This window comes from Scaptodrosophila lebanonensis, unplaced genomic scaffold, assembly GCF_003285725.1.
Source record: "Scaptodrosophila lebanonensis strain 11010-0011.00,11010-0021.00 unplaced genomic scaffold, SlebRS2 tig00000112-arrow-arrow-pilon, whole genome shotgun sequence".
NCBI lineage: Eukaryota > Metazoa > Arthropoda > Insecta > Diptera > Drosophilidae > Scaptodrosophila > Scaptodrosophila lebanonensis.
Window position 1 is genome coordinate 421,757 of NW_022060574.1, and position 13,294 is coordinate 435,050.

The following is a 13,294-nucleotide window of genomic DNA, read 5'->3' on the forward strand; positions in this document are numbered from 1 at the left end:
GCCCTTACCAGAATATTAAACACAAGCCTTGTATTTCACAATTTCACTTTACACATTTAACTAATGCGCGGAACTTAACTGTTCATCGACGCGCAAAAGCCATAAAGATTTGTTAAATAAATGTTGCAGCCGACATAAGTCAAGGAAGTTAAAAGCTTCTAATAGCACTCATTTCTATTCGTAATTATTTATTCAATAGTTTTGGATATTAATACAAATTATTCGCGACCGCGAAAATAGATATATCGAGAGCTTTAAAAAATCTTGTGGCTTCGGCCTCTGTGCTGCAACTGCCGTACCTCCAGCTTTTTGATCGTATGGTAAGTTTTGGTGTTGCCAGATAGATAGGTGATGTATTAAAAATTCAAATTAACGATGACTTCAAATTAGGCTGTGCTGCGGCGGCAACACCGAGATATAGGCGATTATACGAATGGAAAATCGAGAAAACCCCCATAGGGGTGAAGTGGGGGAAAAAATCAAAAAAATAAAACAAACTTGCACAGCGTACACACATAACGCATCTTTGTGCAAAATTTGGTGTCTCCATCTCTTATAGTCTCTGAGATCCAGGTGTACATACGGACAGGCGGACAGACTGACAGACTGCCTGTTACATTTTTCAGCTCCCGCAAACCTAATATACTCTTGTACATTTTATGTACAGAGTATAAAAAGTAAAAAAATTCGCAACATTTTACGGATAAGTAATTGAATACGAGCGAACAGTTTCTCTATACAAGATCGATCGACAAGGTAGGAGAAGCGTAACCGGGAGAATGGTTGGCAGTTGTCGATGCAAGTGAACACCGCGATCATGTATCTTGGCAAAAAGACAACTTAATGCTATTTTACTCTGCCAATGTAGCGATGCTGACATAACAACAGTCAGTATAAACACCAACGCCAAAGACAGAGTGGGAGACATCGAGTTAGGAATGACATCATTCTATCTCCCCCACGATCATTAAGATACTCCACCGCCACCGCCGCTGAAATCCTTGGTGGAAGACAGCAGACGGAAAATGCTAGGCATCATCCTTGGAGGGAATGCCAAAGCTCACCATACCCAATGTGGGTTTCGATTTACAAATGCAGGCAGAACAAACAAGAAAGAACGCTACAGTCGAGCAAGCCCGACAGTAAAATAGCCTGTACTCTCCACAAAAAGGAAAAATTAAAAAAAAAAAATTTTAAAAAAAATTAAATTATTAAAAAAATGAATGAATTAATTAATTAAAATAATTAATTAAATTAAATTAGAATACATGTTTATGTTCAGTTTAAACAGCATACATTTACATCACGTACCTATGCGTGTTTATATGCGTGTATGTATGCAGCACAAAGTTGAACAAAAGCAGCAACAACAACAACAGCTGCGGGCAGCGCTGCCGACAGAGCTGCAGGCAGCGCATGAGCAGCGATTTTACTTATGGCTATAACTTTCTTCAGAATTGACCTATCATGATGAAATTTGGCACACGTACACATTAGTACTAACTGGATGTACCTACCAAAATTGATTTTAAAATTCCGAAAATTACGGAAGTTATAAGAAAAAATACGAATTGCGGGGGAGTGGGGGGGTGTATCAGAAAAAATAAACAAACTCGTTCTGCCTAGGGCTTATAGGAACCTTGATACCAATTTTGGTTATCCTAGCTCTTGTACTTACTGAGATCCTTGCGCTCATACAGACAGACGGACAGACTGACAGACGTACAGACAGACAGGGCTAGATCGACTCGTCTCGTCATGCTGATCAAGAATATATATACTTTGTGGGGTCTGCCACGCCTCCTTCCGCCTGTTACATTTTTCAGCTCCCGCAAACCTAATATACTCTTGTACATTTTATGTACAGAGTATAAAAAGTAAAAAAATTCGCAACATTTTACGGATAAGTAATTGAACTGAACTAATTCCGAGGAAGGGGTAGGGGTACCCTTGGTTAATAAATTTGATAAAGGGTATTCTCAAAAAGTCCATTTTGTCAAAATTATTAAAATTAATATAATTTTTGTTTATTTTAAACTGTGGAATCGGCGTGCAGAGCAAAGGCAAATCCTAACTCCTCTATTAAGAGGACTAAGCCAAGCCACTGGGCACCCTAAGGCTCTTCCCAGCACCGCGGCAGTCAGGAAGCATACGGCAGCTGACGGACCGACGAAGATGAGACACGAGGGGAAACCAGTGGAGTATTGGTCAGCTAATCAGCCCCGGCCAGGCCCGATAAAGATCGGATACAGGGAGCAACGTACGGCGGCTCGTATACTCTGACGCCATGCCACTGAGTCAATTGAGGCAGCACAGGCATTGGAGGAAATGCTAGCAATGCTAGTGGGCAAGGCGGGTGAAGCCCAATTTTGCGCTCAATTACGAAGTGAACCAACCGTTCAACGACAGCGTTCGATGGAGGAGGACCCAAACTCAGGGTCATAAAAGCAAAAGACGCATGGGTGGTCGAAGGACGAAAGGCCATTGGGGTCATAGACCAAAAAAAAACAATGACGATGGCAGAATACCTAAACACCAGTGGGTGCAAGCCGCGCTCACCACGGTTCATTTGGAAGTGCTCCTAGAAAGTCCCGGGCCTCCTTCCAGTTGCACTGATGCAGGGTGGTTTCAGCGTAACGTGAATCTGATTGCATGCGAATACGAGCGAACAGTTTCTCTATACAAGATATCGATCGACAAGGTAGGAGAAGCGTAACCGGGAGAATGGTTGGCAGTTGTCGATGCAAGTGAACACCGCGATCATGTATCTTGGCAAAAAGACAACTTAATGCTATTTTACTCTGCCAATGTAGCGATGCTGACATAACAACAGTCAGTATAAACACCAACGCCAAAGACAGAGTGGGAGACATCGAGTTAGGAATGACATCATTCTATCTCCCCCACGATCATTAAGATACTCCACCGCCACCGCCGCTGAAATCCTTGGTGGAAGACAGCAGACGGAAAATGCTAGGCATCATCCTTGGAGGGAATGCCAAAGCTCACCATACCCAATGTGGGTTTCGATTTACAAATGCAGGCAGAACAAACAACATAAAATGCATATCAAACAGTTGGGGACAACTTAGTATACATACACACACACACACATACACCACAAAATAACTACAAACAAATAAAAAAAACGGAAAAAGGGATAGAAAAATTTAAAAAGGACAGAAAACAGGACTGCTAGTGTTTTCATATTAAATTTGCCTTTTATTGTTTGGAATGTCAATGCGTCGTTACAAAAAATTATTTTTATTATGAATTCGTCAATTTTAGCATCATTGACGTCTGCGTCATTGTTGTATGACGCATTTGTGCCTACAATTTTAAGATATTTTTCTGGAAGTTTATACGTTATGTAGCATGCACCATACCGACGTAACCCGAATCTAGTAAATGGTTAAAATTAATTAAATACATATCTACTTAAATGTAATAATATCTCAATGTTACCTGATGCACAAGATTGCATTCAACGTCCACATTTGGCTGAACACATGCTTAACTTCCGTTTTTGAGCAAGGTAATGACAACAAAGTAAGGGCAAAGGATGCCAATTCTAAAAATTGATAATTGCCTGCTATATGGACTACAAGTACTTGTATATATGATTTTACATCCGACCAAAACTGGTTCTGTCAACATTTTTTTATTAGGTGTATGTTATTATACTGTAATAAGATTTTTTCTATATCATCGTTGTTGATTGTAAACAACTCTAAAATTAAAATAATAGGCTTTTTGATTGTCATGCACTGACAGGGCAAGAAATGGTAATTAATTAAAAACAAAAAATTTTAACATTTTCAAAAGTAGTTTTTTCATTGTTCAGTACATTTGGCATTAGGGTTTTCATTAATAACTTTAGTTTTCGTTGTTTTTTTCATACATACGATATGTTGTAATATTTGTTTTTTCGACGGTCTCCAAATTTGTAGTATGTATATACTCAACATAACTAGAGCCAATTCCATAATTATTTTATATTGCATAGTCGATAAGTGAGTCCAACTTGTCTTTGTGTATGTATATATTTTTTGCCTTTTCAATGATGCGTTCAATAATTTGTTCCGGGCGTCCGAAGAATGTTTTTAATGTGCCTGTATTCTCAGGCACCATTGACGGTAAAAGAAGTTTTTCTCTCACCAGCAGCGCTGCTGTTCTCGAACGCACTGATAAAGGTGGGCCATTCGTCCGGATTGCCGCTGAAGGTTGGCAAATCCGCTGGTAATACTTGGCGCGCCGCCAACTGTGCGCTAGTAGGACCCACATATGTGGACATTAGATCCGAACTCGCTCCACTCTGTTGTGAAAGTATATCGTATTTTTGTTCAGCATTTCGATTCTCTTCTAGCATCTGTAATAATAGAATGTTATTAGATACGCCCGTATTCATATTATTATTTACGGTTGTTGATCTTTCCTCATTCAAACCCATTTTCTCTAGTTGAGCATCAGCTGTAGTATTTTGCTTAAGTGTGGCTGTGCCAGATGAGTACTGGACTTCGTTGTGTGTTACTGCCAAACCTTTTGATGGCCTCACAACGGTAGAAACCTGTGTAGTTGCGTTATCCGCTTCCGATACTACCAGGTCAATTAGGAGCTCCACTATTACCCATGACTCGTATTTCTTTTTAGAAACTGTGAAGGTTTTTTCAGTTTCATCGCGGGAACATGGAATGTCGTTGAGCTCACAGTGGAGGCATGCCCACCCCGTTTCTTTTTTTACCATGCTTTGCATATATCGCATTGCACCCAGCTTGATATGCCGGTGCTAGTACGTTCTTTTTTGCAATAGCCGCACTTTGTGTTGTTGTGCTCGTGCCCGATCATGGTTGGTGATATCTAAGCGGAGGCAGGTAATTAAAGATCTGCGTTCTGGCACTCGAGTTTTCTGTTCCGATGGGGGAATTTTATTTGCTAATGCGAGCTATGCCCCTACTCACAGCCTTGATTGGACAGATTCCTCGAGACGTGCAGAGAACACAGAGCACTCTAATCTCAACGCTGCACTCACGCTTAGTGACTGTACTTTAGATGTGCGTTATACGCACCACACTGTTGTAATTTCACCACACGCTATATGCACGGGTATAATTTTGATTGTATGTGTTTGTTTGTGCCGCATACAGCGTGCTACATAGAGAAGATTACAGTTAGCTGCAGAGACGCTCCGTGGCGTCTTAGTCTTCTGGAAGCACAAACTGATATTGTGGAAATATTGTGCTATATTTAAGTTTTGCAAGCGTGGAACTTAATGTTCTAACGACGCCCTTACCAGAATATTAAACACAAGCCTTGTATTTCACAATTTCACTTTACACATTTAACTAATGCGCGGAACTTAACTGTTCATCGACGCGCAAAAGCCATAAAGATTTGTTAAATAAATGTTGCAGCCGACATAAGTCAAGGAAGTTAAAAGCTTCTAATAGCACTCATTTCTATTCGTAATTATTTATTCAATAGTTTTGGATATTAATACAAATTATTCGCGACCGCGAAAATAGATATATCGAGAGCTTTAAAAAATCTTGTGGCTTCGGCCTCTGTGCTGCAACTGCCGTACCTCCAGCTTTTTGATCGTATGGTAAGTTTTGGTGTTGCCAGATAGATAGGTGATGTATTAAAAATTCAAATTAACGATGACTTCAAATTAGGCTGTGCTGCGGCGGCAACACCGAGATATAGGCGATTATACGAATGGAAAATCGAGAAAACCCCCATAGGGGTGAAGTGGGGGAAAAAATCAAAAAAATAAAACAAACTTGCACAGCGTACACACATAACGCATCTTTGTGCAAAATTTGGTGTCTCCATCTCTTATAGTCTCTGAGATCCAGGTGTACATACGGACAGGCGGACAGACTGACAGACTGCCTGTTACATTTTTCAGCTCCCGCAAACCTAATATACTCTTGTACATTTTATGTACAGAGTATAAAAAGTAAAAAAATTCGCAACATTTTACGGATAAGTAATTGAACTGAACTAATTCCGAGGAAGGGGTAGGGGTACCCTTGGTTAGTAAATTTGATAAAGGGTATTCTCAAAAAGTCCATTTTGTCAAAATTATTAAAATTAATATAATTTTTGTTTATTTTAAACTGTGGAATCGGCGTGCAGAGCAAAGGCAAATCCTAACTCCTCTATTAAGAGGACTAAGCCAAGCCACTGGGCACCCTAAGGCTCTTCCCAGCACCACGGCAGTCAGGAAGCATACGGCAGCTGACGGACCGGCGAAGATGAGACACGAGGGGAAACCAGTGGAGTATTGGTCAGCTAATCAGCCCCGGCCAGGCCCGATAAAGATCGGATACAGGGAGCAACGTACGGCGGCTCGTATACTCTGACGCCATGCCACTGAGTCAATTGAGGCAGCACAGGCATTGGAGGAAATGCTAGCAATGCTAGTGGGCAAGGCGGGTGAAGCCCAATTTTGCGCTCAATTACGAAGTGAACCAACCGTTCAACGACAGCGTTCGATGGAGGAAGACCCAAACTCAGGGTCATAAAAGCAAAAGACGCATGGGTGGTCGAAGGACGAAAGGCCATTGGGGTCATAGACCAAAAAAAAACAATGACGATGGCAGAATACCTAAACACCAGTGGGTGCAAGCCGCGCTCACCACGGTTCATTTGGAAATGCTCCTAGAAAGTCCCGGGCCTCCTTCCAGTTGCACTGATGCAGGGTGGTTTCAGCGTAACGTAAATCTGATTGCATGCGAATACGAGCGAACAGTTTCTCTATACAAGATATCGATCGACAAGGTAGGAGAAGCGTAACCGGGAGAATGGTTGGCAGTTGTCGATGCAAGTGAAAACCGCGATCATGTATCTTGGCAAAAAGACAACTTAATGCTATTTTACTCTGCCAATATAGCGATGCTGACATAACAACAGTCAGTATAAACACCAACGCCAAAGACAGAGTGGGACACATCGAGTTAGGGATGACATCATTCTATCTCGCCCACGATCATCAAGATACTCCACCGCCACCGCCGCTGAAATTCTTGGTGGAAGACAGCAGGCGGAAAATGCTAGGCATCATCCTTGGAGGGAATGCCAAAGCTCACCATACCCAATGTGGGTTTCGATTTACAAATGCAGGCAGAACAAACAACATAAAATGCATATCAAACAGTTGGGGACAACTTAGTATACATACACACACACACACACACACCACAAAAAAGGACAGAAAACAGGACTGCTAGTGTTTTCATATTAAATTTGCCTTTTATTGTTTGGAATGTCAATGCGTCGTTACAAAAAATTATTTTTATTATGAATTCGTCAATTTTAGCATCATTGACGTCTGCGTCATTGTTGTATGACGCATTTGTGCCTACAATTTTAAGATATTTTTCTGGAAGTTTATACGTTATGTAGCATGCACCATACCGACGTAACCCGAATCTAGTAAATGGTTAAAATTAATTAAATACATATCTACTTAAATGTAATAATATCTCAATGTTACCTGATGCACAATATTGCATTCAACGTCCACATTTGGCTGAACACATGCTTAACTTCCGCTTTTGAGCAAGGTAATGACAACAAAGTAAGGGCAAAGGATGCCAATTCTAAAAATTGATAATTGCCTGCTATATGGACTACAAGTACTTGTATATATGATTTTACATCCGACCAAAACTGGTTCTGTCAACATTTTTTTATTAGGTGTATGTTATTATACTGTAATAAGATTTTTTCTATATCATCGTTGTTGATTGTAAACAACTCTAAAATTAAAATAATAGGCTTTTTGATTGGCATTAGGGTTTTCATTAATAACTTTAGTTTTCGTTGTTTTTTTCATACATACGATATGTTGTAATATTTTTTTTTTTCGACGGTCTCCAAATTTGTAGTATGTACATACTCAACATAACTAGAGCCAATTCCATAAAATAATATTGCATAGTCGATAAGTGAGTCCAACTTGTCTTTGTGTATGTATATATTTTTTGCCTTTTCAATGATGCGTTCAATAATTTGTTCCGGGCGTCCGAAGAATGTTTTTAATGTGCCTGTATTCTCAGGCACCATTGACGGTAAAAGAAGTTTTTCTCTCACCAGCAGCGCTGCTGTTCTCGAACGCACTGATAAAGGTGGGCCATTCGTCCGGATTGCCGCTGAAGGTTGGCAAATCCGCTGGTAATACTTGGCGCGCCGCCAACTGTGCGCTAGTAGGACCCACATATGTGGACATTAGATCCGAACTCGCTCCACTCTGTTGTGAAAGTATATCGTATTTTTGTTCAGCATTTCGATTCTCTTCTAGCATCTGTAATAATAGAATGTTATTAGATACGCCCGTATTCATATTATTATTTACGGTTGTTGATCTTTCCTCATTCAAACCCATTTTCTCTAGTTGAGCATCAGCTGTAGTATTTTGCTTAAGTGTGGCTGTGCCAGATGAGTACTGGACTTCGTTGTGTGTTACTGCCAAACCTTTTGATGGCCTCACAACGGTAGAAACCTGTGTAGTTGCGTTATCCGCTTCCGATACTACCAGGTCAATTAGGAGCTCCACTATTACCCATGACTCGTATTTCTTTTTAGAAACTGTGAAGGTTTTTTCAGTTTCATCGCGGGAACATGGAATGTCGTTGAGCTCACAGTGGAGGCATGCCCACCCCGTTTCGTTTTTTTCCTCATTAACACGAGCGCTCGAAAAGTGGTACCATGCTTTGCATATATCGCATTGCACCCAGCTTGATATGCCGGTGCTAGTACGTTCTTTTTTGCAATAGCCGCACTTTGTGTTGTTGTGCTCGTGCCCGATCATGGTTGGTGATATCTAAGCGGAGGCAGGTAATTAAAGATCTGCGTTCTGGCACCCGAGTTTTCTGTTCCGATGGGGGAATTTTATTTGCTAATGCGAGCTATGCCCCTACTCACAGCCTTGATTGGACAGATTCCTCGAGACGTGCAGAGAACACAGAGCACTCTAATCTCAACGCTGCACTCACGCTTAGTGACTGTACTTTAGATGTGCGTTATACGCACCACACTGTTGTAATTTCACCACACGCTATATGCACGGGTATAATTTTGATTGTATGTGTTTGTTTGTGCCGCATACAGCGTGCTACATACAGAAGATTACAGTTAGCTGCAGAGACGCTCCGTGGCGTCTTAGTCTTCTGGAAGCACAAACTGATATTGTGGAAATATTGTGCTATATTTAAGTTTTGCAAGCGTGGAACTTAATGTTCTAACGACGCCCTTACCAGAATATTAAACACAAGCCTTGTATTTCACAATTTCACTTTACACATTTAACTAATGCGCGGAACTTAACTGTTCATCGACGCGCAAAAGCCATAAAGATTTGTTAAATAAATGTTGCAGCCGGCATAAGTCAAGGAAGTTAAAAGCTTCTAATAGCACTCATTTCTATTCGTAATTATTTATTCAATAGTTTTGGATATTAATACAAATTATTCGCGACCGCGAAAATAGATATATCGAGAGCTTTAAAAAATCTTGTGGCTTCGGCCTCTGTGCTGCAACTGCCGTACCTCCAGCTTTTTGATCGTATGGTAAGTTTTGGTGTTGCCAGATAGATAGGTGATGTATTAAAAATTCAAATTAACGATGACTTCAAATTAGGCTGTGCTGCGGCGGCTACACCGAGATATAGGCGATTATACGAATGGAAAATCGAGAAAACCCCCATAGGGGTGAAGTGGGGGAGAAAATCAAAAAAATAAAACAAACTTGCACTGCGTACACTCATAACGCATCTTTGTGCAAAATTTGGTGTCTTTATCTCTTATAGTCTCTGAGATCCAGGTGTACATACGGACAGGCGGACTGACTGACAGACGTACAGACAGACAGGGCTAGATCGACTCGTCTCGTCATGCTGATCAAGAATATATATACTTTGTGGGGTCTGCCACGCCTCCTTCTGCCTGTTACATTTTTCAGATCCCGCAAACCTAATATACTCTTGTACATTTTATGTACAGAGTATAAAAAGTAAAAAAATTCGCAACATTTTACGGATAAGTAATTGAACTGAACTAATTCTGAGTCAATTGAGGCAGCACAGGCATTGGAGGAAATGCTAGCAATGCTAGTGGGCAAGGCGGGTGAAGCCCAATTTTGCGCTCAATTACGAAGTGAACCAACCGTTCAACGACAGCGTTCGATGGAGGAAGACCCAAACTCAGGGTCATAAAAGCAAAAGACGCATGGGTGGTCGAAGGACGAAAGGCCATTGGGGTCATAGACCAAAAAAAAAAACAATGACGATGGCAGAATACCTAAACACCAGTGGGTGCAAGCCGCGCTCACCACGGTTCATTTGGAAGTGCTCCTAGAAAGTCCCGGGCCTCCTTCCAGTTGCACTGATGCAGGGTGGTTTCAGCGTAACGTGAATCTGATTGCATGCGAATACGAGCGAACAGTTTCTCTATACAAGATATCGATCGACAAGGTAGGAGAAACGTAACCGGGAGAATGGTTGGCAGTTGTCGATGCAAGTGAAAACCGCGATCATGTATCTTGGCAAAAAGACAACTTAATGCTATTTTACTCTGCCAATATAGCGATGCTGACATAACAACAGTCAGTATAAACACCAACGCCAAAGACAGAGTGGGAGACATCGAGTTAGGAATGACATCATTCTATCTCCCCCACGATCATTAAGATACTCCACCGCCACCGCCGCTGAAATCCTTGGTGGAAGACAGCAGACGGAAAATGCTAGGCATCATCCTTGGAGGGAATGCCAAAGCTCACCATACCCAATGTGGGTTTCGATTTACAAATGCAGGCAGAACAAACAAGAAAGAACGCTACAGTCGAGCAAGCCCGACAGTAAAATAGCCTGTACTCTCCACAAAAAGGAAAAATTAAAAAAAAAAAAATTTAAAAAAAATTAAATTATTAAAAAAATGAATGAATTAATTAATTAAAATAATTAATTAAATTAAATTAGAATACATGTTTATGTTCAGTTTAAACAGCATACATTTACATCACGTACCTATGCGTGTTTATATGCGTGTATGTATGCAGCACAAAGTTGAACAAAAGCAGCAACAACAACAACAGCTGCGGGCAGCGCTGCCGACAGAGCTGCAGGCAGCGCATGAGCAGCGATTTTATGGCTATAACTTTCTTCAGAATTGACCTATCATGATGAAATTTGGCACACGTACACATTAGTACTAACTGGATGTACCTACCAAAATTGATTTTAAAATTCCGAAAATTACGGAAGTTATAAGAAAAAATACGAATTGCGGGGGAGTGGGGGGGTGTATCAGAAAAAATAAACAAACTCGTTCTGCCTAGGGCTTATAGGAACCTTGATACCAATTTTGGTTATCCTAGCTCTTGTACTTACTGAGATCCTTGCGCTCATACAGACAGACGGACAGACGGTCAGACGGACAGACGGACATGGCTATATCGACTCGTCTTCTCATCCTGATCAAGAATATATATACTTTGTGGGGTCTTCCACGCCTCCTTCTGTGTGTTACATACATGCGCACAAAACTATTATAGCCTTTCACCCTTTGGGTACAGGCTATAACAACATAAAATGCATATCAAACAGTTGGGGACAACTTAGTATACATACACACACACACACACACACACGCCACAAAATAACTACAAACAAATAAAAAAAACGGAAAAAGGGATAGAAAAATTTAAAAAGGACAGAAAACAGGACTGCTAGTGTTTTCATATTAAATTTGCCTTTTATTGTTTGGAATGTCAATGCGTCGTTACAAAAAATTATTTTTATTATGAATTCGTCAATTTTAGCATCATTGACGTCTGCGTCATTGTTGTATGACGCATTTGTGCCTACAATTTTAAGATATTTTTCTGGAAGTTTATACGTTATGTAGCATGCACCATACCGACGTAACCCGAATCTAGTAAATGGTTAAAATTAATTAAATACATATCTACTTAAATGTAATAATATCTCAATGTTACCTGATGCACAAGATTGCATTCAACGTCCACATTTGGCTGAACACATGCTTAACTTCCGCTTTTGAGCAAGGTAATGACAACAAAGTAAGGGCAAAGGATGCCAATTCTAAAAATTGATAATTGCCTGCTATATGGACTACAAGTACTTGTATATATGATTTTACATCCGACCAAAACTGGTTCTGTCAACATTTTTTTATTAGGTGTATGTTATTATACTGTAATAAAATTTTTTCTATATCATCGTTGTTGATTGTAAACAACTCTAAAATTAAATGAATAGGCTTTTTGATTGTCATGCACTGACAGGGCAAGAAATGGTAATTAATTAAAAACAAAAAAATTTAACATTTTCAAAAGTAGTTTTTTTATTGTTCAGTACATTTGGCATTAATAATAAAATAATATTGAAAATAAAATTCAATTTTTCTGTACTCTATATACAAAAAATAAATTATTAGAAACAAAACAAAACCCATGCATGCACATATGTATGTACATACTAGCAGGTACTGCCGTCTTAACCCGGCTCAATATAACGTTTCAAATTGTATTTATGTATGTATGTATTTTGTGTGTGCATTACCGACCCATATATTTTCACCTTATTAATTACCAGTAGGAAGGCATTTAAGGTATTTAAATGAACATTTCGATAGCTGAATCCACCGATACTAACGATATCGATACATCGAAGTTTGACTGCAATAAACAGAATATCTAAATAATCACATCTTATAATTTATTGAGATTAATTAGAACAAATCATATACATATGTTTTAGACAACTGCAACGAGTATGTTCGACCACCCTAGCTGCAAATTCAATCAAATCAGATCTTTGTTTGGCTGCAAACGAGCTCGAACGAGTTGAGTACTATTAGCCTTTTTCTTATTTTTTCTATTTTTACGAACAAGCACCGGACTTGATTGGTTTGCTTTCAAACAGTTCAGGCTCGGTCACTTCGTTTAAGATGACTGGGTCCTTATCGAAGCAAACCAGACTTTGCAGAATGAGCGTTTAATCTAAGGCGGCCAACTTTTTCAAAAGCCAATGCGGGACAATTTAAGGTGGTGTTATTTTCGATGTGTCATATGTACAGTTACATATGTACATATGTAAATATTAAACACTTAAAATAATTATTCAATCTTTCAATTTGTTTGTTTATTTATTTTTAAAATCATATTTTTCACACGAGTGAAACTTTTTGACCAGTACTGGATTTTTTTACCCTGTACCCGTAAGGTAAAATGTATATATTAGGTTTGCGCAAAGGAAGTATCTCCAACC

The 13,294-nt window shown here is 39.7% G+C and overlaps 2 protein-coding genes across 3 annotated transcripts; both read right to left on the reverse strand.

Moving 5' to 3' along the window:
* Nucleotides 1-3,847: 3,847 nt before the first annotated feature.
* LOC115628206 lies at nt 3,848-5,514 on the reverse strand. The gene is made up of 2 exons (XM_030524201.1): nt 5,291-5,514; nt 3,848-5,216 (listed from the first exon to the last, which is right to left on the reverse strand). The coding sequence occupies exon 2, from the start codon at nt 4,760-4,762 to the stop codon at nt 4,121-4,123; it is 642 nt and encodes a 213-aa protein (XP_030380061.1). The 5' UTR covers nt 4,763-5,216; nt 5,291-5,514; the 3' UTR covers nt 3,848-4,120.
* Nucleotides 5,515-7,266: 1,752 nt separating this feature from the next.
* Nucleotides 7,267-9,505, reverse strand: LOC115628205. 2 transcript variants are annotated; one of them, XM_030524200.1, is made up of 3 exons: nt 9,261-9,505; nt 7,499-9,170; nt 7,267-7,434 (listed from the first exon to the last, which is right to left on the reverse strand). In XM_030524200.1, the coding sequence occupies exon 2, from the start codon at nt 8,813-8,815 to the stop codon at nt 8,060-8,062; it is 756 nt and encodes a 251-aa protein (XP_030380060.1). In that variant the 5' UTR covers nt 8,816-9,170; nt 9,261-9,505; the 3' UTR covers nt 7,267-7,434; nt 7,499-8,059. The 2 variants fall into 2 exon arrangements, with proteins under 2 accessions (XP_030380060.1, XP_030380059.1); XM_030524199.1 differs by having other exon boundaries at nt 7,499-9,505.
* Nucleotides 9,506-13,294: the final 3,789 nt, after the last annotated feature.

Bases quoted from the DNA above. Each gene is read 5' to 3' on its own strand.
- LOC115628206 (XM_030524201.1), bottom strand. From the start codon at position 4,762: ATGCGATATATGCAAAGCATGGTAAAAAAAGAAACGGGGTGGGCATGC.
- LOC115628205 (XM_030524200.1), bottom strand. From the start codon at position 8,815: ATGATCGGGCACGAGCACAACAACACAAAGTGCGGCTATTGCAAAAAA.